At 49.8% G+C, this 24,426-nt stretch overlaps 1 protein-coding gene across 7 annotated transcripts in view; it reads right to left on the reverse strand.

The window, feature by feature from the left end:
• ZNF143 (zinc finger protein 143) overlaps positions 1-24,426 on the reverse strand; it is a 229,103-nt gene that overhangs the window by 53,246 nt on the left and 151,431 nt on the right. For all 7 annotated transcript variants that reach the window (XM_030201000.1, XM_030200999.1, XM_030201006.1 and 4 more), the window contains 2 exons: positions 9,810-9,935; positions 3,242-3,421 (listed from right to left, as the gene is read on the reverse strand). In XM_030201000.1, the coding sequence (XP_030056860.1) occupies positions 3,242-3,421; positions 9,810-9,935 (306 nt within the window). The remainder of the gene's footprint in view (positions 1-3,241; positions 3,422-9,809; positions 9,936-24,426) is intronic.

Genomic DNA, 24,426 nt, shown 5'->3' on the forward strand with positions numbered 1-24,426 from the left:
AATCTTTCTTCATAGGGAAGTCGTCCCATCCCCGCTATCATTTTAGTCGCCCTTCGCTGCACCTTTTCCAATTCTACTATATCTTTCTTGAGATGCGGCGACCAGAATTGAACACAATACTCAAGGTGCGGTCTCACCATGGAGCGATACAATGGCATTATAACATCCTCACATCTGTTTTCCATACCTTTCCTAATAATACCCAACATTCTATTCGCTTTCCTAGCCGCAGCAGCAAACTGAGCAGAAGGTTTCAGTGTATTATCGACGACGACACCCAGATCCCTTTCTTGGTCCGTAACTCCTAACGTGGAACCTTGCATGATGTAGCTATAATTCGGGTTCTTTTTTCCCACATGGATCACCTTGCACTTGCTCACATTAAACGTCATCTGCCATTTAGCCGCCCAGTCTCCCAGTCTTGTAAGGTCCTCTTGTAATTTTTCACAATCCTGTCGCGATTTAACAACTTTGAATAACTTTGTGTCATCAGCAAATGTAATCACCTCGTTAGTTACTCCCATCTCTAAATCATTTATAAATATATTAAAAAGCAGCGGTCCTAGCACAGACCCCTGAGGAACCCCACTAACTACCCTTCTCCATTGCGAATACTGCCCATTTAACCCCACTCTCTGTTTCCTATCCTTCAAACAGTTTTTAATCCACAATAGGACATTTCCTCCTATCCCATGACCCTCCAATTTTCTCTGTAGCCTTTCATGAGGTACCTTGTCAAACGCCTTTTGAAAATCCAGATACACAATATCAACCGGTTCCCCTTTGTTCACATGTTTGTTTACCCCTTCAAAGAATTGAAGTAAATTGGTCAGGCAAGATTTCCCCACACAAAAGCCGTGCTGACTTAGTCTCAGTAATCCATGTCCTCGGATGTGCTCTGTAATTTTGTTTTTTATGTTTTAACGATTTTTATTGATGAATCAAAAAGTACAAATCCACCTCATCACAACGATTTCAGTACAATATTGCAACACTCACGGTAGTAACACAGCAAATATACACCACTGCTTACAGTCATCAAACTTTTTAACATTTTTACCCCCCCCCCCCCCAACTATACTTGTAATTTTGTTTTTAATAATAGCCTCTACCATTTTCCCCGGCACTGACGTCAGACTCACCTGTCTATAATTTCCCGGATCTCCCCTGGAGCCTTTTTTAAAAATCGGCGTTACGTTGGCCACCCTCCAATCTTCCAGTACCACACTTGATTTTAAGGATAAGTTGCATATCACTAGCAGTAGCTCCACAAGCTCATTTTTCAGTTCTATCAGTACTCTAGGATGAATACCATCCGGTCCAGGAGATTTGCTACTCTTCAGTTTGCTGAACTGCCCCATTACGTCCTCCAGGTTTACCGTGAAGTCAGTAAGTTTCTCCGACTCGTCCGCTTGCAATACCATTTCCGACACCGGTATCCCACCCAAATCTTCCTCGGTGAAGACCGAAGCAAAGAATTCATTCAGTCTCTCCGCTACATCTTTGTCTTCCTTGATCGCCCCTTTTACCCCTCGGTCATCCAGCAGCCCAACCGATTCTTTTGCCGGATTCCTGCTTTTAATATACCGAAAAAAAATTTTTACTATGTTTTTTTGCCTCTAATGCTATCTTTTTTTCGTAATCCCTCTTGGCCTTCTTTATCTGCGCCTTGCATTTGCTTTTACACTCCTTATGCTGCTTCTTGTTATTTTCAGACGGTTCCTTCTTCCATTTTCTGAAGGTGTTTCTTTTAGCCCTAATAGCTTCCTTCACCTCACTTTTCAACCAGGCCGGCTGTCTTTTGGACTTCGTCTTTCTTTTCTAATTCGCGGAATATGTATGACCTGGACCTCCAGGATGGTATTTTTGAACAGCGTCCACGCCTGTTGTACAGTTTTTACTCTCTCAGTTGCCCCCCTAAGTTTTTTTTTAACCGTTCTTCTCATTTTATCATAGTCTCCTTTTTTAAAGTTAAACGCTAACGTATTTGACTTTCTGTGTACAGTTACTTCAAGGTCGATATCAAAACTGATCATATTATGATCACTGTTATCAAGCGGCCCCAGTACCATAACGTCCCTCACCAGATCATGCGCTCCACTAAAGACCAAGTCTAGAATTTTTCCTTCTCTCGTCGGCTCCTTCACCAGCTGCTCCATAAAGCTGTCCTTGATTTCATCAAGGAATTGTACCTCTGTAGCATGTCCCAATGTTACATTTACCCAGTCTATATTTGGATAATTGAAGTCACCCATTATTATCACACTGCCCATTTTGTTCGCGTCTCTGATTTCTTTTATCATTTCTGCGTCTACCTGCTCATCCTGGCGAGGCGGACGGTAGTACACTCCTATCACCGTTTTTTTCCCATTTATACATGGAATTTCAACCCACAATGATTCAAAGGTGTGATTTGTGTCTTGCTGAATTTGTAATCTATCTGAGTCAAGGCTCTCGTTAATATACAATGCTACCCCTCCACCAGTCCGGTCCACCCTATCACTACGATATACTTTGTACCCCGGTATGACAGTGTCCCACTGGTTATCCTCCTTCCACCAGGTCTCAGTAATGCCTATTATATCCAATTTTTCATTTAGTGCAATATATTCCAACTCTCCCATCTTATTTCTTAGACTCCTAGCATTTGCATATCCAGGTAGGACTGCTGACCCAGAAGCTAACCGGGCACCGGCCAATATTCAGCTGATGCCTAATGAACGTGTAGCATAAAGTTAGAACAACTTTTCTGTCCTAACTTTACACAGTTATGGGTCCTTTTACAAAGGCGCGCTAGCATTTTTAGCACACACTAAAAGCGCCCATATATTCCTGTGGGTGTCACTAGTGTTTAGCGTGCACTAAAAACGCTAGCGTGCCTTTGTAAAAAAAAAAAACAAAAAAAAACCCTTACTTAGCTAGTTAGCAGACTGAAAATCACTAACTGGTTCTGCTCTAACCCGCCCCTGGATTACCAACAAACTAGCTGGTTTCAGCATGAGCAGTTGCAGGAGATATTCAGTGGCACTATTTGGTTAGGTGCCACTGAATATCCCTGGATAGCCCTGCACAAGTTATTAAAATGGCTAGGAGCCTCTCCTGGCCATTTCAATTGTTTTGAATATTGACCCCAACTTTTTTTTTTTTTTTAAGTAAAAAGTTAATAGTTAACATAGCAAAGTTATTTTGTTCAGCTTTTCCTTTAATATATCATACAACTTGTGAAACGCTAGTGGAGTACCTGTGTGTATCCGCACATGGTTCTTATAATTCGTTGCACTAGCAAATGCCCTTCCACATCCGGGCTCTGTACAGTAATATGGTCTTTCCCCAGTGTGCGTCCTAATATGAACTTTGCGAATGTTAGATGTTGTGAATGACCTGCCACAGCCCTCAACGGGACACTTAAAGGGTCTCTCACCTAAGGAAAATAAAGAATGTATTAGATGTAAACATAAGGGCACCTTGTGCTACTGACAATAGCATCATCCGGTCATATCTATAACTCTCATAGCATAAAAAAGTGCTTGAAGAAGGACCCTGTGGATGATCTTTACTTTTTAAAACTCGATCTGCTAAGATCACTTATTCGTATCAAACATATAAATGACAAGTGACCGACTCATCCGCAAATGCGCAGTAGAGACTCCCCTCTCTGTCCCGCCCTCGTATCAAGACGTGATGATGTCAGAGGGCGGAACAGAGAGGGAAACAAATGCTGTTGCTGCCGAAGAAGCAACATCGCTGGCGCACCAACCTCCACCCCCCCATCCCCGAAGTCGTTGTCGCCGCCGCCGTCCCCCTCCTTATTGGGCCCCCTGCTGCTGCCTGCAGCGCTTTCACATGGAGGTGAGAGGCGCTCTCATGTCAGTGCAGGGGGCCCGGCACGGAGGGGGGAGGGAGCGGCGGCGAGGAGGGTAGCTGGACATGGGGAGAGAGCAGGGCAGAGAGGAGGGTTGCTGGACATGAGGGGAGGGCAGGGGAGAGAGCAGGGGGGAGGCCAAGGGAAAGAGGAGGGTTGCTGGATATGGGGGGAGGGCAGGGGAGAGAGGAGGGTTGTGGACAGGGTGAGGCCGGGGAGACAGGAGGGCTGCTGGACATGGGGGGGGGGGAGGGCAGGGGAGAGAGCAGAGTTGCTGGACATGGATCGATGGAGGGGAGGGGAGAAAGGAGGGTTGCTGGACATGGGGGGAAAGGATGGGAGAGAGCAGGGTTGGTGGATGGGGGGGGGGGGGGGGAGGCCAAGGGAAAGACTGTGGCACCATCCACGTCTGTCAACGAGGCTGTTTCTTCTTACAACAATACTCTATCCTCTGCCTTAGGCACTCTTGCACCTTTGATGACCCGCCCTGTAAGGCGTACAAAACCCCAACCTTGGCTGACTTCTAATATCCGCTACCTACGTTCCTGTACCCGCTCCGCCGAACGCCTCTGGCGGAAATCTCGGGCCCTTGCTGATTTCTTACACTTTAAGTTCATGCTGACCTCCTTCCAATCTGCTCTTTTACGTGCCAAACAGGATTATTATATCCAACTGACCAACTCTCTTGGCTCTAATCCTCGACTTCTCTTCACTACATTGAACTCTCTCCTCAAGGTGCCCCCTCCCCCAATCCCCCTTCATTATCTCCTCAGACCCTTGCTGAATTCTTTCACAACAAGGTTCAAAAGATAAACCTTGCTTTTTCTACCTCACCACCTCTCCCTCCACTAGTCCATTCCCCTCTCTCTCCTTCCCCTCATTCCCTTTCCTCCTTTCCTGAAGTTACTATTGAGGAAACTACACTTCTCCTTTCTTCCTCAAAATGTACCACCTGTTCCTCTGATCCCATTCCCACCCACCTTCTTAATGCCATCTCTCCTGCTCTTATTCCTTTTATCTGTCACACTCTCAACCTCTCACTTTCCACTGCGACTGTCCCTGCTGCCTTTAAACATGCTGTGGTCACACCTCTCCTTAAGAAGCCTTCACTCGACCATACTTCTCCCTCTAATTACCGACCCATCTCCCTCCTTCCTTTTCTCTCCAAATTACTTGAGCGTGCTGTTCACCGCCGCTGCCTTGATTTTCTCTCCTCACATTATATTCTTGACCCACTACAATCTGGTTTTCGCCCTCTCCACTCAACCGAAACTGCGCTTACTAAAGTCTCCAATGACCTATTACTGGCTAAATCCAGAGGTCAATATTCCATCCTCATTCTTCTTGATCTTTCTGCTGCTTTTGACACTGTCGATCACAGCATACTTCTCGATACCCTGTCCTCACTTGGATTCCAGGGCTCTGTCCATTCCTGGTTCTCTTCCTACCTCTCCCTCCGCACCCCGTTAGTGTTCACTCTGGTGGATCCTCTTCTACTTCTATCCCTCTGCCTGTCGGCGTACCTCAGAGTTCTGTTCTTGGTCCCCTCCTCTTTTCTATCTACACTTCTTCCCTTGGTTCATTAATCTCATCCCATGGCTTTTCTTACCATCTCTATGCTGATGACTCCCAAATCTACCTTTCTACCCCGGATATCTCACCTTGCATCCAAACCAAAGTTTCAGCGTGCTTGTCTGACATTGCTGTCTGGATGTCTCAACGCCATCTGAAATTAAATATGACCAAAACCGAGCTTCTCATTTTCCCCCCCAAACCCACCTCCCCGCTCCCCCCGTTTTCTATTTCTGTTGATGGCTCTCTCATTCTCCCTGTCTCCTAAGCTCAAAACCTTGGGGTCATCTTTGACTCTCCTCTCTCCTTCTCTGCTCATATCCAGCAGATTGCCAAGACCTGTCGTTTCTTTCTTTACAACATCCGTAAAATCCGCCCCTTTCTTTCCGAGCACTCTACCAAAACCCTCATCCACACCCTTGTCACCTCTCGTTTAGACTACTGCAATCTGCTTCTTGCTGGCCTCCCACTTAGTCACCTCTCCCCTCTCCAGTTGGTTCAAAACTCTGCTGCCCGTCTCGTCTTCCGCCAGGGTCGCTTTACTCATACTACCCCTCTCCTCAAGGCCCTTCACTGGCTCCCTATCCGTTTTCACATCCTGTTCAAACTTCTTCTACTAACCTATAAATGTACTCACTCTGCTGCTCCCCAGTATCTCTCCACACTCGTCCTTCCCTACACCCCTTCCTATGCACTCCACTCCATGGATAAATCCTTCTTATCTGTTCCCTTCTCTACTACTGCCAACTCCAGACTTCGCGTCTTCTGTCTCGCTGCACCCTACGCCTGGAATAAACTTCCTGAGCCCCATCCTTGGCCACCTTTAAATCTAGACTGAAAGCCCACCTCTTTAACATTGCTTTTGACTCGTAACCACTTGTAACCACTCGCCTCCACCTACCCTCCTCTCTTCCTTCCCGTTCACATTAATTGATTTGATTTGCTTACTTTATTTATTTTTTGTCTATTAGATTGTAAGCTCTTTGAGCAGGGACTTTCTTCTATGTTTGTGCAGCGCTGCGTACGCCTTGTAGCGCTATAGAAATGCTAAATAGTAGTAGTAGTAGGGGGAGGGCAGGGGAGAGAGGATGGTTGGTGTACAGGGCGAGACCAGGGGATACAGGAGGGCTGCTGGACATGGGGGGGGAGGGCAGGGGAGAGAACAGGGTTGCTGGACAAGGATCAGGGGAGGGGAGGGCAGGGGAGAGAGGAGGTTTGCTGGACATGGATGGATGGAGGTGAGAATTATTACATTTTGCAAAACACAAATCTCGCCCGTTTTAACGGGCTTAATGGCTAGTTTAAACATAAAACATAAGGAAGTTAAATATGGTCATTGCTATGGACCCCGTTCTGATAAAATCCAATCACAATAGCTGATTAAAGAACACTGAAAAGAGAGCAACTATTCATCTGTCACTGCTGTGGCTGAGCCAACACAATATTTTATATGATGCACAATATTTCACCTTTTCTTCTGAGCCACCTGACACAGAAAACCCAAGGCCCAGACAAAGAGAAGCTGACTATTCATTTCTGCCTTTAGTCAGAGCAGGGGCGTAGCTAAGGGTGGGCCTGGGTGGGCCCAGGCCCGCCCAATTTCAGCTCAGGCCCACCCAGGCAGCCAGCAGCTGTCCGGTCCTCCTCTGCCTAATTTTGTTTTTAGTGCAGCAGCTGCAGCCATTGTACTGTTAGACGCTGGCGCCGCTACTCTGTCGTTCACCTCACTCCCTGAGCTCTGCTCCTCCCCTCCCTCATGCGCAACGGCACCGCAGTGCTGCATGGGAGGGGAGTCTGTGCCGGCTATCGTCGCATCGCGGTTCCTGTTCCTCCACTCTGCCAGTCTGCCCTGCCTCAGCAGCACTCCCCCGTGGCCCCACAACAAAACACATGGAGCAAGAGCACAATTATTGTGCTCTGTCTGCTCCACTATCTTCCACCACCACCAAAGCCCAGCTGCCCAGGCCAGGTAAAACAAATAAATTTTTTTAATTTTAACATCCTGTACAATGTAATGGTGGGTGGGGGTGTGCTCTTCACTGCCTAGGTAAAAAAAAAAAGGCATATTTAATAATTTTCATATACCTTTTTTCACTAGGCAGAGAAGAGCCCACCCCCACCCAGAAGCCCACCAACAATAAATTTGTTATAATGCTCAGGTTGCAATCTAAAAAAGGTTGTATATTTTTCATGTTGATGAGTTTGGGGGGTTGTTCTCTGCAGGGCCCAGGTTACAAATTTAAAAAAAAAATGTTTTAAATTTAATATAGGCAGGTTTCTGGGTGGAGGTGGGCTCTGCAGTGCCCAGGACATAAAAAAAAGTCTTATATTTAATGCTGGTGTCCTTCATGGTTGGGGGAAGAGATCCCAGACCGTGGGAGGATGGGTAGGGGGTAGGACAAGGCTGATGTTAGGCTAAAGGGCGGGGTGGGGGGTTATGGTAGGGCTTATCTATGGGATGAATGATTGGGAAGGGCAGATACAGTGCTACGGGGAAAAATGGGGAAGAGGGTAAGGTAGGAAGGGCTGATGCTGGGCTATGGAGATGGATGGTGGGGTGGGGTAGGGAAGGGAAAAGCCGATGCCAGGCTGAAGGGCAGGGATGGACTGATGCCAGTCTACAGGACAATTGCTAATGTTTGGTCCTCTATTCTGTAATTGATGAGAGTTGCTATGTGCTCTGCATGTGACCAAGGTGAGAGATTCTGCTGGCATGTAGGTTGTGTCGGGTTGTATGAGTCTGACTTGTCTGACTTTTCCAATGGGAAGTGTATTGCTGTTATGTATATGCACTGCTGCATTTATAAAAGTACTGTTATTGGTATTCGTGGTTCAGAATTGGTGTTGAGATTTGCAACATAGGCTCTAAGAAGTTTCTTTGCAGGATTTAGTGTTACTTCACAAAGTACCTGACAGTTAAGGGATTTTGTATTGCTATTATTGAGGTGCTACCAGAATTTGAATACATCTTTCCTGTGTATTTATATTGCAAGATCCTGTTGTGTGTTGAGAGGTTTGCCACTGTAGTAGACTTATGTCGGGTCAATTTTAAGATATGGGAAAATGTAATTATATTTAAAAAAATTGGTTTTTCTGTTATGTATGTGGTTTACGCTGATGCAGCTGTTAGGGGGAGACTACTTAGAAATCCATCATCAAGTGCATTCTAAGGCCTTATTTTGTAGTATCCCAAGAAACACTACTCATACCTATATACATAGTGCCCACCCATATTAACTCTGGGCCCACCCAAAATGTCAAGTCTGGCTACGCCACTGAGTCAGAGACTGACTGTCCTCCCCAGGAAAACAATTTGGGTCAAAAACCTAGTTTTACTAAAACCTCAGGCTCTGTTCTGAAAAGCAGTTACTGCGTCTTTGACAGAGAAAACTGGATAAAGAGTGCAAGAACAAATTCCTGGACTGTGCAAATGGATGAGACTGGCTGTAAAGAGGTTTAGACTGTCTGTTCTCTCTCTTAGAAAGCTAGGCCTGTGCAATTTGTTTTCCACATTTGTTGTTCACACACACATACACACACTTCTTTGTGAACAGAAATGACAGAAAACGAACTCCATTCCAGCAGACTGCACCAGTGGGAAGGAGGAGGAGGAGGAGGAAAAATTACAGGAACCACAAAGAGGTCAGTAACTTGCTCCTGGGAAGTTTCTAGCCTCAGGTTTAGCAGCTGATATTGGTCCTACCCTTAGAAAGTAAAAAGCATCTGTTCCTTGATGTTTATTCTACAAAACGCTAGCATTTCTTTAAATAAAATACAGAAAGTACAACCGAGTGCACAAGTCTGTCTTCTGCAGTCCCAGTTAAACAAGATGGTTTGTCAAATGCGAGAGAAAATTCTTTCTGGTTTCTTACATATCAATGTTTCTTTTGCTATTGTTCAAGTCCTGCCAATGCCCTTCGTCTGTTTTGTTCATGTGTGTCTGTGACAGTTCCAAAAAGGGATGCGGATAAGAAATATGAGAAGGCAAACCCCGAGGTTTGAAACATTCTGGGATATTTCTAGATCATGCTGCCTAGAGACTTTCAATGTCACTCCCCAAAATGAGCTCCTGCTGTTCTTCCTGTCCAAGCTGGAAGTTGGTTAAGAAAAAGTTACATAATGCAGTGCTGTCATGGTTACTACAGGATTTGTTTAATAAATACTATAAAGTAGTACAAGCAGAGACACCAACACATCCCAGACATGCCCTTAATCAACCTTTAACTCAAGTACATGTTGTTTTTTTAAAAATCAGCAGTTCTCCTATGCAACTAGGTCATCTCTGCTTCTGTTTAAAACTGTGTCTCGCAGGCTTGTTTTTTTTTAAATGGGCTTGGACCATGTGGAAAAAAAAATGCCATACTGTCAGCTGTACCTGTGTGAGTTCTGATGTGCTTCTGCAGGTCTCCTGATGTTTTAAATGACTTTGTACAGTTCTCCTCTGAGCAGCGGTATGGCTTTTCTCCAGTATGGGTTCTGACATGGCTTTTTAATCCATAGCCTTAGCAAAACACGGAACAAATACATATTAAAGGCTCAAACCTTTCAGATCCGACGATAAATGTGATGCAGAATCATTCCTCCAAGAGTTCTAACACCTAGATTTGGCTTTAGCCACAGCTCTATATAGGTATTTTACAAGCCAATTCTCTACACCAACAAAACAAAATAAATAAATAAAAAAATCCCCACAGCAGAACATATCTTATCACATATATTGGATAATATATATCACACACCTTAAAGTTAGCAATTTTAGTGTGCTCTAACAACCAGGGAGACCAATATGGATCAAAAGAACCTAAATAAGCCTAAAAATCAATCATTGCACACGTCAACAAACCTTCATAAGGTGAGCACTGATTTTTGATCCACATTGGTCTCCCCGGTTGTCCAATCACACTTAAAATCACTAACTTGCAAGTATATGATATATATTATGCAATATATGTAAATAAGATATGTACTGCTGTAGGGTTTTTTCCTTTAATATAATTTTACTTCAGCAATTTTTTTTAACATTTATTGCCCTGTTTGTACCAGACAGCTTAAATTTAGACCTGAACCCATACTCACACAGAGGCCAATGTACTAACCTGTGATAAATGCCACAGGTTAGCAGCCATTTTGAACTAAATGCAGCTATGGATATAAATGAACTCCTGGCTCACATCCATCCATAGAATGAAAGCTACATACCTGTAGAAGGTATTCTCTGAGGACAGCAGGCTGATTGTTCTCACAAGCGGGCGATGTCCACGGCAGCCCCTCCGATCGGAGATCTTCACCAGCAACAACGTTTCCTAGCCCTCGTGTGCGCATGCACAGTGCGCATGGGTGACCGTCCTCCCGCCTGAACGCGAGCGTGCTCGCCAGTCCAGTAAATAGCAAAGACAAGGGAACACACAACTCCAAAGGGGAGGCGGGCGGGTTGGTGAGAATGAAGGGGTGGAACGCTGGATACTACTCGAATACTATGAATACTACTGACCACCAGAACAACCTCATGTTTTGTGCCTACTGATGGACTTATACTTATGGACTCTACCTCTGCTTTTGGCCTTTTAGCCATACTTTATTAATGCACTGGACCTTTTGTGCCTTACATATAATGAGCCTAGACTAAGACCAAAACCTGTGCAGTTTAGACTTTTACTAGTAGTATGTATTTGCTAACCAGCAGCTAGATAACAAATTGTAGTAGTCAGCAATTTAGGGTTGTATGGAAGGCAGCTGGCTCTGCCAGCCCAGTCTCGTGATCCATGCATAGAGGCTGTATTGTGTAGATGTGCTGGAACACTGCAATAAGTTACATTTCCTTGCAAAGTAACAATTTCTATGAAAGCTATGAAACTGACGTATCTTTTCTCTGTGAGAACTACAGAACTACTAATGTATTGCGCATGTGCCTGTACTGCGCATGTGTGTGTGTGACGTATGATGCGTTTTATGCGCATGACCAGTAATCTGTATAAGAACGAGTGTCAGATGACGCTCGACACACAGTATTCTGAGATTGTACTCGGTGCTGTGTGAATTGCTGGCAATAAAAGTTGTTTTGTTTTGGAACCAATTTGTCTTTCGCCTCCTGATTTTCGGACCCGTTACATTGGCACCCCAGATGGGACAGGAGTAGAAAGGGAAATCGGATTATATTCTTTCCCCTTCCCACTGCAGGCGGATCGGTTCACCGACTCCCCCGGCCGGGAAAGTGGTTAGTGGCCACCGCTGACTTCAGCGTCCACTTCACGGCGGGAGGGCCGATCAATTCCGGCCGGCTGAAGGTGGGACTGTGTGGCTCCGACAAAACAGCTTTCTCATTTTTTCCTTTTTCCTCTCCGGAGAGACGCGTACGACGGCGCGGCCTGCTGGGACGACGGACAGGCGAGTATACTCGACGTAGTGACCGGCTCGGTAAAGGGCCGAAGAAGAGGATTGATCACCCTCTTAGCCAGTGACTAATACGGACTAGGTCCCGGAACCTCACTAGGCTTGGGCGAAGAAACCGTACGGGAGGGTTTCTTGTTGTGTGTGAAAGTTGTGTGATTGGGCCTGCAGTTCCAGGCTGGGCGACCACGTCCTGGTCAGGCCGAGTGTTGACCCTTCTGTGTCCGGTGGAACGAGACCCCTTACTCCTCCACCATCCCTCTCCCCTTCGTCTGTCTCCTATCCTTTGGCACTCAGGTTAGGATGGGCGGGGGTGGTTCCACACCGCTAGACTTAATAACGGAACACTTTAGCGAAGTGTTCGACCAAGATAAATGCAGTAGGGCCGGGATGATACAGCGATGTCAATTTATGTGGCCCGGGTTAGGAATTGCCGAATGGCCCCCGGAAGGGTCATTTGAGTACGAAAAGGTGGCGGCGGTCATGAATATTGTTATAGTTGGGGGAAACCCCGGGTGCCCAGAGGACATCCCCTACATTGAGGCGTGGTTAAGCGTTGTCCGAGACCCGCCCGACTGGGCCCAACATAAGGTAGAGAAGGCCGCCCTTATGGTGATAAAACAAAGGAAGGGGCGGGGAGCCAAACGAACCCCGGCCTTCGCTCTCCAAACTCCGGCAGTCGCTGCCGTTCCGAAGGCCAGGGGAACCGCCCCTATAACGCCCACCGCCCCTTCCGTCAGAACCCCAGAGGCCACGCCCCGTACTACCGCCAAGAACAATAAGGCCACGCCCCGTGCTACCAGTGCGCTTCCCAAACCTAGACCACCCGTGAAAGGCCGAGGGAAAGCTCAGGGCCCGCCCGAAAAGGTGCCCCCTAAGGGTCCAGTTCTTGTTACCACGGAAGCCTACGAAGATGATGTGGCGCCTCCTCCATACGTTCCCCTATACCCCGACCTCGCGGACTTGTCGGATGGGCCAGATGACGCTGAGGCCTCCGAGTCCGAGTCGGACACTGGAGACGCTATAATCCCGGACCCCACAACTAACAGGAAGAGTCAAAGAGTATTGAAAGCCGTTACCCGATACCCCCAGTCGAGTCCGAGAAGTACACTTCCGGCTTCCCGGAGGACAGAAGTGACTAACCTATACCCGGTCCGGCAGTCTACAACCTACACCCCTAACCCAGTGGCCGATGCCCAGCCCATTCAGTCGACCGTCTACAGCCACGTCCCCTTCTCCAGCGCTGACCTATATAACTGGAAGCTGCACGGACCATCTTATGATCAGAAACCCGAACAACTGATAGAACTGGTAGAAGGCATCATTTACAGTTATAATCCCACGTGGGCCGACCTCAGGCAGTTGAGCGCCCACATCCTGACCACTGAAGAACGCCGCCTCCTACAGCAAAATATGGAACAAGCGATCCGAGACGCCAACCCGGGAAATGCTAACGTACAGGCCATCCTAGATACAGAAGCCCCTACCGCGGTCCCTGCATGGGACTACCGGACCGAGGAGGGACAGGCCGTCATTCGCCGGTACCAACAGGCATACCTGGCGGCCCTTAAAAAGGGAAAGCAGAAAATTACCAATATGGGAAAAATTCACAATGTAGTCCAACAGAAGAATGAAAGCCCGGGGGACTTCCTCGAGCGCCTTATGGACGCATTCAGGAGACATAGTCCAATAAACCCCGAGGACCCCAAAAACGTCTCCACAGTGGTCATGAGTTTTGTTAGCCAGTCAGCACCCGACATACGGAGGAAACTCCAGAGAACCGAAGGATTTGAAGGGATGGGCATCAGCCAACTGAAGGCCATAGCTGATCGCGTGTTCGGATACCGCGACCAAGAAGAGAAGGCCGAATCCCGGAAGGAGTCCACCAGGCGGATGCGCGAGAATGCGGATGTGTTGGCCACAGTGCTGGAAGAACGTTTAGGGTCCAGGCCACGGGGCAGAGGTAGAGGCCGAGGGGGGAGGGGAACACGGTCCCCCTTAGGACGCAACCAATGCGCAAACTGTCGAGAGGAAGGGCACTGGTGGGCGGACTGCCCGGAGAAACCGCGGGACCAGAAGAGAGAGGGGGAAGACACCGACCGCCCAAGGGGCCCCAGACAAGGACAACGAGGACGGGGCCGCGGCCGGGAACGGGCCGAACAGCAGGAATGGCAGATGGCTCTGGACGCCACCCGGGACCATACGGCATGAAGGGACCGGGAGGGCAGAGTCCCCACTGACCCTCTGGTGGAGATCCGCGTGGGGACGCAATTGATGAAGGCCCTCCTAGACACGGGGGCCCAACGTTCCGTCATCACCACTGCCATCGCCCCGGCCACAAAAGAAACCATACCAATTATCGGTGCTTCTGGAAAATCGCTCACAGCCCCCCTCCTCAGGGAACGCCAAGTCCAGATCGGTGGGACGATGGTGTCTCACCAGTTCATCCATATCCCCGAGTGCCCCGTCCCCCTGATTGGCCGCGACCTACTGTGCAAACTCCAAGCCACCCTGAAGTTCAAACCAACGGGCGAAGTGGAAGCCCATTTCGAAGACCAACCAGTGACGCTCCTCTGCCCGGTGCGGGAGGAATGGAGACTATATGCCCCCCTTATTGCAGGCCCTGACGACGGCCGCTATTACCAGGACACCCCTTTCGCACAACAGAGAAGGGACCTAATGGAAGAGGTGCCCAACGTATGGGCGGAGGTGAACCCTGGTGGACTAGCCGTCAATGCCATCCCCCTCTGGATCGAACTCAAACCAAATGCCCAAGTTGTCAACCAAGGACAATATCACATCCCTTATGCAGCCCGGCATAGCATGCAAACACACCTACAGAAACTCCTTCAGCAAGGGGTCCTTAGACCTGTCAGATCTGCTTGGAACACCCCATTATTGCCCGTGAAGAAGCCAGGAACGTCGGAGTATAGGCCCGTCCAAGACTTGAGAAAGGTCAACAACCAGGTAGCCGACATAGTTGCCCTCGTACCGAACCCTTATTCCATTCTCGCCCAAGTGCCAGCCCAGACTAAGTGGTACAGTGTCATTGATTTGAAGGACGCCTTCTTCTCCATCCCCCTTGCCGCCGACAGCCAGAAATTGTTTGCCTTCACGTGGGAAGACTTACAGACTGGTAATAAGCAGCAGTTTACCTGGACACGACTCCCCCAGGGATTCAAGAACTCCCCCACCCTCTTCGGCGACCAACTCGCTCAGGACCTGAAGACGTATCAGGACGAGTATGGGCCGGTCGTCCAATACGTGGATGACCTGTTGGTGGCCCGTGAAACGTACACGGACTGTGCAGAAGCTACCCTTTACCTCTTGAAAACCCTGGAAGCCCAGGGGTACCGGGCCAGTCGCAAGAAGGCACAGATATGCGAGATCGAAGTCGAGTATCTGGGGTTTCGCCTCCGAGAAGGAACCCGAAGGCTCGGTATCCCCCGAACCCAAGCTATCCGCAACCAACCCACTCCTGCAAATAAGAAGGAACTACGGGCACTCCTCGGAGCCGCTGGATATTGCCGCATTTGGATCATCAACTTTGCCATCCTGACCCACAGTTTGTATGCCAAACTGAAAGGACCTGAACTCGAGGGCCAAAATCTCCGGTGGGAGAAACACGAACTGAAAGCCCTTCAGGACCTTAAGGATGCCCTTGTGGCCCCACCAGCGCTCGGACTGCCAGACGTGACTAAGCCGTTCCACTTGTTCATCGACGAAAAGAAGGGATTGGCACTTGGAGTCCTCACCCAACTGGTCGGCACCTGGCAACGCCCTGTAGCATACCTCTCCAAGAGCATGGACAATGTGGCACGAGGATGGCCGGGCTGCCTCCGAAGCATTGCGGCTGCCTGTTTGCTGATACACGAGGCAAATAAACTCACCTTTGGCCAAACACTCTTTGTGACGACGCCTCACACCATCCGCGGCCTACTCGAGAGCCACGGACCCAGATGGATGACTAACTCCCGATTGGTTAAATACCAAGCCCTCCTGTGCGAAAATCCGGAGGTGCGGATCCTGGACACGACCAACCTCAATCCTGCCACCCTCCTTCCGGCCCCTGAATCACCACTCCACGACTGTGAAGAGGTAATGGCCACTGTGCACTCGAGCAGACCTGACCTGAAGGACCAACCCTGGCAAGGGGGCATCACCCTTTTTACCGATGGAAGCAGCCAGGTGATAGAGGGAATTCGAAGGGCAGGCTATGCGGTGGTGTCTGAGGACCATGTGATCGAGGCTATGGCTCTGACACCCGGAACATCAGCCCAGAAAGCGGAGCTGATCGCCCTCACCCGAGCCCTCCTGTGGGCTGAAGGAAAAGTTGTTAACATTTACACCGACTCCAAATACGCCTTCCTCACCCTCCAGGTGCACGGAGCCTTGTACAAGGAGAGGGGATTTCTGACAGCTGAGGGGAAAGGACTTGCAAATGCCGCTGAGATCTGCCAGTTACTCGAGTCAGTATGGAAACCGAAGAAGGTGGCTGTGATGCACTGCAGGGCCCACACCGGGAGAACGGACCCTATCGCCCGGGGAAATCAGCGGGCAGACGACGCTGCAAAAAGAGCAAGTCAACTCCCTTACCTTTCTTGTTCCTCTGACCCTGTACTCGTTGTTCACCTCCCCACCGAGATCCCTATCTATGCCCCGCAAGAAACGGAATGGGCCCGGCAAGAGGGCCTGGAGTCACGCAATGGCTGGTGGATGCTACAAGACGGACGCATATGGATACCCGAAGCCCTGGCGTGGACCGTGGCCAAGGAGGCCCACGAACGAACCCACCTAGGCAAGAACGCTCTGGGACGCCTGCTCGAGAAGACCTATTACATTAACAAATTATCTCTGTGGACCAAAAATGCTTCCAGTCAATGCTTAACCTGTGCTCGGAACAATCCAAGGACGGGACCCGGTCCGACGCCAAGCCATGTTCTCCGGGGCACTAGCCCATTCCACGTTTGCCAGATTGATTTCACGCATATGCCCCCGGCCCGGGGCTACAAAGCCATCCTCGTCGCTGTGTGTACCTACACTGGATGGATTGAAGCTCAGCCCACCAGAACGGAAATGGCGAAGGAAGTCACCTCCTTATTGATCCAGCACATTCTGCCGAGATACGGCCTCCCCAAGCAAATAAACTCCGACAACGGCCCTGCATTCGCCAGCGAAGTTACACAACAGCTCAGTACGAGACTGGGCCTCGACTGGAAGTTGCATTGTGCCTGGAGGCCCCAGAGCAGCGGTATAGTGGAGAGAGCTAACCGTTCCCTGAAGAATCAGCTAGCCAAGCTATGCCAAGAGGCAAAGGCCAAATGGCCCGACCTGCTCCCACTGGCCTTGCTACATATGAGGTGCACCCCCAAGGCCACAGGCCTTACTCCTTATGAGATGATGTATGCTAGACCACCACCACTACCCTCTTTTCCCGACTCCTTGCAGATACAGGGCGAGAATTCCTTAGTGAGACAGATGAAAGCCTTACGCGAGGTAGTGCAGGACATCCAACAATACACTGAGAGTGTAGGTCCCTTAGTCCTCACCAGTCCTACACACCAGTTTAGGGTGGGGGATGAGGTTTGGGTAAAGGAGTGGGATGAATCGGACTGTCTGAAACCCAAATGGAAAGGGCCCTCCCTTGTTCTCCTAACGACCCCGACCGCTGTTAAAATTGCAGGAAACCCAGTGTGGATACATTGGACCCGACTGAAGCCTGCTGCTCCTACTAGCAGCACCCCGAAGCGTTGGACTGCGCATCAACATCCTGACGCTCCACTGCGGCTGACCCTCAGAAAAATGTGAACCGAAGATCCATGCCTGCCCAGCACCAGGACCTCAGCTTCTGGACCCACTGCGTCTTTGGCTCTGCGTTTATTGTAGCCATAATCGTGGGCCTTATCATCTTCTTGCTGCAAAGGCTCGGATACCTCCCACCATATATATGATGATGCTGAGTCTACTACTCCTCCTTTGCTCAGTCCCGAGCTATCACCCCCGAGCCAGAACTGTACTGAATGTTTGCGCCTGGTGCGCCATCGTATAGAAGGAGGGTACCACCTAGTCACCACCCTCATCCACCAGTCGCAGCCCCCGGACAGCGGTTGTCGGCTCCTTCCGACTTGCGCCATCATCACCTCGGCTGGCCTCCAACAGTTCCACAGGTGCCTTCAAGGCAACCTCACCGTCTGCCATAGCCCCACCAAGCCAAGATACTACAATGTCACCCTCAGTGTAGGACTCCCTGCGTATGTGGCCGGGCCTCCGGGGGTTGAGGGGGATGGCATTCTGTATTACGTCAATTCCACTCGCATCCTTGCTGGCGGTACCCAAACTGTGGCTACACTCACCTTCGACGTTTGCGCCGCCATGGACAAACACCCTTGGTCCCGTAAGTGTGGAAGCCAAAGTTGGCGTGAGGCATATGTGAACGACCACAAGTATGTCTGCCCTTTCAGTCCAGACATGAGATGCTGCTCCCCTTGGGTTTGGCTCCCGTGTGCCGGCGACACCCGAGCCTCGGGCTGGGAACGAGTATGCGCTTACACGGGAGGAGGATATACCGGATGCACCGGCCTGGGCGAATTTCGTCGAGGTTCTGGTAACTATGTGTCCCTAGACTGGCCCATCCGAGGCCACGACATGCCATGGAGAGGAACGTGGGGCCTTGGCATTGAGGGAGGAGGAATGGATCCGCTGACGTATATTACCATATATCAAAGCCTCGAAACAAAGCCTCCCACGCACTACCAGACTACTGTCGTTGGGTACCAAGAGGTATTCGATGAAATCGCTCGCGCTGAAGAAACAGCGACTAAGTTCCCCATCTCCCCAGAAGCGCGGAATATGTTCCTTAACCTGGCCGAAAACATTGCCTTCTCCCTGGGGATTACCAACTGTTTCGTCTGTGGAGGCACCGATATGGGTGAGCAATGGCCTTGGGAAGCGAGGGAGATCCGACAACAGACATGGGATGCGCTCAACACCACCAACATTACCTTTCCCCAGCGCCCGAAGCCGTACGAGTGGGCCCTGAGAACCAATATCATAGGTACCCTCTGCGCTAGTCGAGCGCCATCGCAGCGTTATTCTGTACCCGTGGGAGATTCCGCTTGCACGGGGGTCCTTCAGTTTAACGGGAGTCGACATACCTGGTGGCAGACGGACCGCCTGCCTGCCCCGGAGCCCATCTGGACTGAACCCACCTTGAACGCAACATGGACACACGGAGGGAATGCCTCCCTTAAGTGGGTAGCCCCGGAGGGCTACTACTATATTTGCGGGCGCAGGGCCTATGAACAGCTCCCGGCCCGCTGGTACGGTACCTGTCTCTTGGGCACCGTCCGACCTAGTTTCTTCCTTCTGCCCCTGCGAGTCGGCGAGACGTTGGGCATTCCCCTTTACATGGAAAATGGACCTGATAACATTGGCAGACGTAAACGGTCCCTCCCAAGCACCAAACCCAAAGTCCAGATAGGAGACTGGAAGGACAACGAGTGGCCGCCAGAACGTATCATTCATTACTATGGACCAGCCACATGGGCTGAAGATGGTACATACGGGTACCGTACTCCTATCTACATGCTGAACCGCATTATCCGCTTGCAGGCAGTGCTCGAGATCCTCACCAATGATTCGGCCTTTGCCCTCAACATTCTAGCCCGACAGAACACTAAGCTTATTACCGCAGTTTACCAAAATCGCTTGGCTCTTGACTACCTCTTGGCCCAGGAAGGCGGGGTGTGTGGCAAGTTTAACCTCAGTAATTGCTGCTTACAGATTGATGACCAAAGCCAAGTCATCAGCGAGATAACTGACCGGATGGTCAAATTGGCCCACGTCCCCGTCCAAACCTGGAACAGCGCTTGGGATTGGACCTCCTCCCTAACTAGCTGGTTGCCGACCTCCGGGAGTCTAAAGGGTCTCCTCGTCATGGGGGGCCTGTTTTTGCTGTCCTGCCTATTAATACCCTTGTCTCTCCCCTTTGTTTTCAGGTGTCTCCGCTCCACCATGGAAAGCATCGCTGACCGCCGTGCTGCTGCCCAACTTATGGCTCTCCAGATGTACTCCCCCATTCCCCAGTCTGATGAAGCTGACGATGAAGCACCTTGTGGCTGACGTGCATCTTTCACCTCCTGAGTCACTTAATGGGCCAGTACCCTTGTGTCAGCATAAGACCGGATACAAAGGGGGGGGGATTCCACTAGGGGCCCTCCGTCTCAACCCCGGCGAAGCAACCAACGGCTGCGCAAGGGCTTAGGGCTCGCTTGTTGCCTCCCTCGCTAACTATCCTTGTCCTTTCTTTCCTTTTTCAGGGTTCATGGAGGTGATACTCTCCACCAGATGGATGTTCAAGTATCAAAAGGGGGGAATGAAGGGGTGGAACGCTGGATACTACTCGAATACTATGAATACTACTGACCACCAGAACAACCTCATGTTTTGTGCCTACTGTTGGACTTATACTTATGGACTCTACCTCTGCTTTTGGCCTTTTAGCCATACTTTATTAATGCACTGGACCTTTTGTGCCTTACATATAATGAGCCTAGACTAAGACCAAAACCTGTGCAGTTTAGACTTTTACTAGTAGTATGTATTTGCTAACCAGCAGCTAGATAACAAATTGTAGTAGTCAGCAATTTAGGGTTGTATGGAAGGCAGCTGGCTCTGCCAGCCCAGTCTCGTGATCCATGCATAGAGGCTGTATTGTGTAGATGTGCTGGAACACTGCAATAAGTTACATTTCCTTGCAAAGTAACAATTTCTATGAAAGCTATGAAACTGACGTATCTTTTCTCTGTGAGAACTACAGAACTACTAATGTATTGCGCATGTGCCTGTACTGCGCATGTGTGTGTGTGACGTATGATGCGTTTTATGCGCATGACCAGTAATCTGTATAAGAACGAGTGTCAGATGACGCTCGACACACAGTATTCTGAGATTGTACTCGGTGCTGTGTGAATTGCTGGCAATAAAAGTTGTTTTGTTTTGGAACCAATTTGTCTTTCGCCTCCTGATTTTCGGACCCGTTACAAGAACAATCAGCCTGCTGTCCTCGGAGAATACCTTCTACAGGTATGTAGCTTTTGCTTTCTCCGAGGACAAGCAGGCTGCTTGTTCTCACTGATTGGGTATCCCTAGCCCCCAGGCTCACTCAAAACAACAAACATTGGCCAATTGGGCCTCGCAATGGCGAGGACATAACTGAGACTGACCTAAACTTATTCAACTAACTGAGAGTGCAGCCTGGAACAGAATAATAATGGGCCAAGGGGGGTGGAGTTGGATTCTAAACCCCGAACAGATTCTGTAGCACCGACTACCCAAACCGTCACGTCGGGTATCCTGCCGGAGGCAGTAATGAGATGTGAATGTGTGGACTGATGACCACGTCGCAGCCTTGCAAATCTCTTCAATAGTGGCTGACTTCAAGTGGGCCACTGACGCTGCCATGGCTCTAACACTATGAGCTGTGACATGACCCTCAAGAGTCAGCCCAGCTTGGGTATAAGTGAAGGAAATGCAATCTGCTAGCCAACTAGATATGGTGCGTTTCCCGACAGCCACTCCCCTTCTGTTGGGATCAAAAGAAACAAACATTTGGGCGGACTGTCTGTGGGGCTGTGTCCGCTCCAGTTAGAAGGCCAATGCTTGCTTGCAGTCCAATGTGTGCAGCGGACGTTCAGCAGGGCGGATATGAGGACGGGGAAAGAATGTTGGCAAGACAATTGACTGGTTCAGATGGAACTCCGACACCACCTTCGGCAAGAACTTAGGGTGAGTGCAGAGGACTACTCTGTTATGATGAAATTTGGTATAAGGAGCATGAGCTACCAAGGCTTGAAGCTCACTAACTCTGCGAGCTGAAGTGACTGCCACCAAGAAAATGACCTTCTAAGTCAAGTACTTCAGATGGCAGGAATTCAGTGGCTCAAAAGGAGGTTTCATCAGCTGGGTGAGAACGACATTGAGATCCCATAACACTGTAGGAGGTTTGATGGGGGGCTTCGACAAAAGCAAACCTCTCATGAATCTAACAACTAAAGGCTGTCCCCAGATCGGCTTACCTTCCACACGGTAATGGTATGCACTAATCGCACTAAGATGAACCCTTACAGAGTTGGTTTTAAGACCAGACTCGGACAAGTGCAGAAGGTATTCAAGCAGAGTCTGTATAGGACAGGAGCGAGGATCTAGGGCCTGGCTGTCACACCAGACGGCAAACCTCTTCCATTTGAAAGCATAACACCTCTTCGTGGAATCTTTCCTGGAAGCAAGCAAGACATGGGAGACACCCTCGGATAGACACAAAGAGGCAAAATCTACGCCCTCAACATCCAAGCCATGAAGGCCAGGGACTGGAGGTTGGGATGCAGAAGCGCCCCTTCGTTCTGAGTAAAGAGGGTCGGAAAACACTCCAATCTCCACGGTTCTTCAGAGGACAATTCCAGAAGAAGAGGGAACCATATCTGACGCAGCCAAAAGGGAGCGATCAGAATCATGGTGCCTCGATCTTGCTTGAGTTTCAGCAAAGTCTCCCCACCAAAGGTATGGGAGGATAAGCATACAGGAGGCCTTCCCCCCCAATCCAGGAGAAAGGCATCCGACGCTAGCCTGCCGTGGGGCCTGAAGTCTGGAACAGAACTGAGGGACCTTGTGATTGACTTGAGTGGCAAAGAGATCTATCAAGGGGGTGCCCCACGCTTGAAAGATCTTGCGTACTACTCTCAAATTGAGAGACCACTCGTGAGGTTGCATTATCCTGCTCAACCTGTCGGCCAGACTGTTGAGTACGCCTGCCAAATACGTGGCTTGAAGAAACGTGCCGTTCCGGCGAGCCCAAAGCCACATTCTGACGGCCTCCTGACACAGGGGGCGAGATCCGGTGCCCACCTGCTTGTTGATGTAATACATGGCAACCTGATTGTCTGAATTTTTAGATTGTAAGCTCTTTGAGCAGGGACTGTCCTTCTATGTTAAATTGTACAGCACTGCGTAACCCTAGTAGCGCTTTAGAAATGTTAAGTGGTAGTAGTAGTAGTAATTTGGATAATTTGCTGGGACAGCCGATCCCTGAAAGCGTTTAGAGCGTTCCAGACCGCTCGCAACTCCAGGAGCTGATCTGCAAACCTTTTTCCTGGAGGGACCAACTCCCTTGGGTGTGAAGCCCATCGACATGAGCACCCCACCCCAGGAGGGACGCATCTGTCGTCAGCACCTTTTGTGGCTGAGGAATTTGGAAAGGACGTCCCAGAGTCAAATTGGACTGAATTGTCCACCAATGCAGGGATTGGAGAAAACTCGTGGACAGCAGGAATACGTCCTCTAGGTCCCCAGCAGCTTGGTACCACTGAGAAGCTAGGGTCCACTGAGCTGATCTCATGTGAAGGCAGGCCATGGGAGTCACATGCACTGTGGAGGCCATGTGGCCGAGCAATCTCAACATCTGCTGAGCTGTGATCTGCTGAGACGTCCCTACTCAGGAAACGAGAGACAGAAGAGTGTCGGCCCTCGCTTCGGGAAGGTAGGCACGAGCCGTCTGAGAGTCCAGCAGAGCTCCTATGAATTCTAACTTCTGGACTGGAAGAAGGTGGGACTTTGGATAATTTATCACAAACCCTAGTAGCTCCAGGAGTCGAACAGTCATCTGCATGGACTGTAGAGCTCCTGCCTCGGAGGTGTTCTTCACCAGCCAATCGTCGAGATAAGGGAACACGTGCACTCCCAGTCTGCGTAGAGACGCCGCTACGACAGCCAGGCATTTTGTAAACACCCTGGGCGCAGAGGCGAGACCAAAGGGTAGCACACAATACTGAAAGTGCCAGACGGAATCGAAGATACTGCCTGTGAGCTGGCAGTATCGGGATGTGAGTGTAAGCGTCCTTTAAGTCCAGAGAGCATAGCCAATCGTTTTTCTGAATCATGGGAAGAAGGGTGCCCAGGGAAAGCATCCTGAACTTTTCTCGGACCAGATATTTGTTCAGGGCCCTTAGGCCTAGGATGGGACGCATTCCCCCTGTTTTCCATAAGGAAGTACCTGGAATAGAATCCCAGTCCTTCCTGCCCCGGTGGCACGGGCTTGACCGCTTTGGCACTGAGAAGGGTGGAGAGTTCCTCGGCAAGTACCTGCTTGTCATGGAAGCTGAAGGATTGAGCTCCCGGAGGGCAATTTGGAGGTTTTGAAATCAAATTGAGGGTGTATCGCAGCCGGACTATTTGGAGAACCCACTGGTCGGAGGTTATGAGAGGCCACCTTTGGTGAAAAAAACTTTAACCTCCCCCCGACCGGCAGATCGTCCGGCACGGACACTTTGAGTTCGGCTATGCTCTGCTGGAGCCAGTCAAAAGCTCGTCCCTTGCTTTTGCTGGGGCCTGTTGAGGCGCACGCTGTTGACGGGAACGAGCACGCTGGGGTTTAGCCTGGGCAGCAGGCTGGCGAGAGGGAGGATTGTACCTACGCTTAGTAGAATAGGGAACAGTCCTCCTTCCCCCGTAAAAACGTCTATCTGAAGAGGTAGATGCTGAAGGCGGCCGGTGGGAGAATTTGTCGAAAGCGGTGTCCCGCTGGTGGAGTTGCTCTACCACTTGTTCGACCT

This window comes from Microcaecilia unicolor, chromosome 4 (genome assembly GCF_901765095.1).
Source record: "Microcaecilia unicolor chromosome 4, aMicUni1.1, whole genome shotgun sequence".
Lineage (NCBI taxonomy): Eukaryota > Metazoa > Chordata > Amphibia > Gymnophiona > Siphonopidae > Microcaecilia > Microcaecilia unicolor.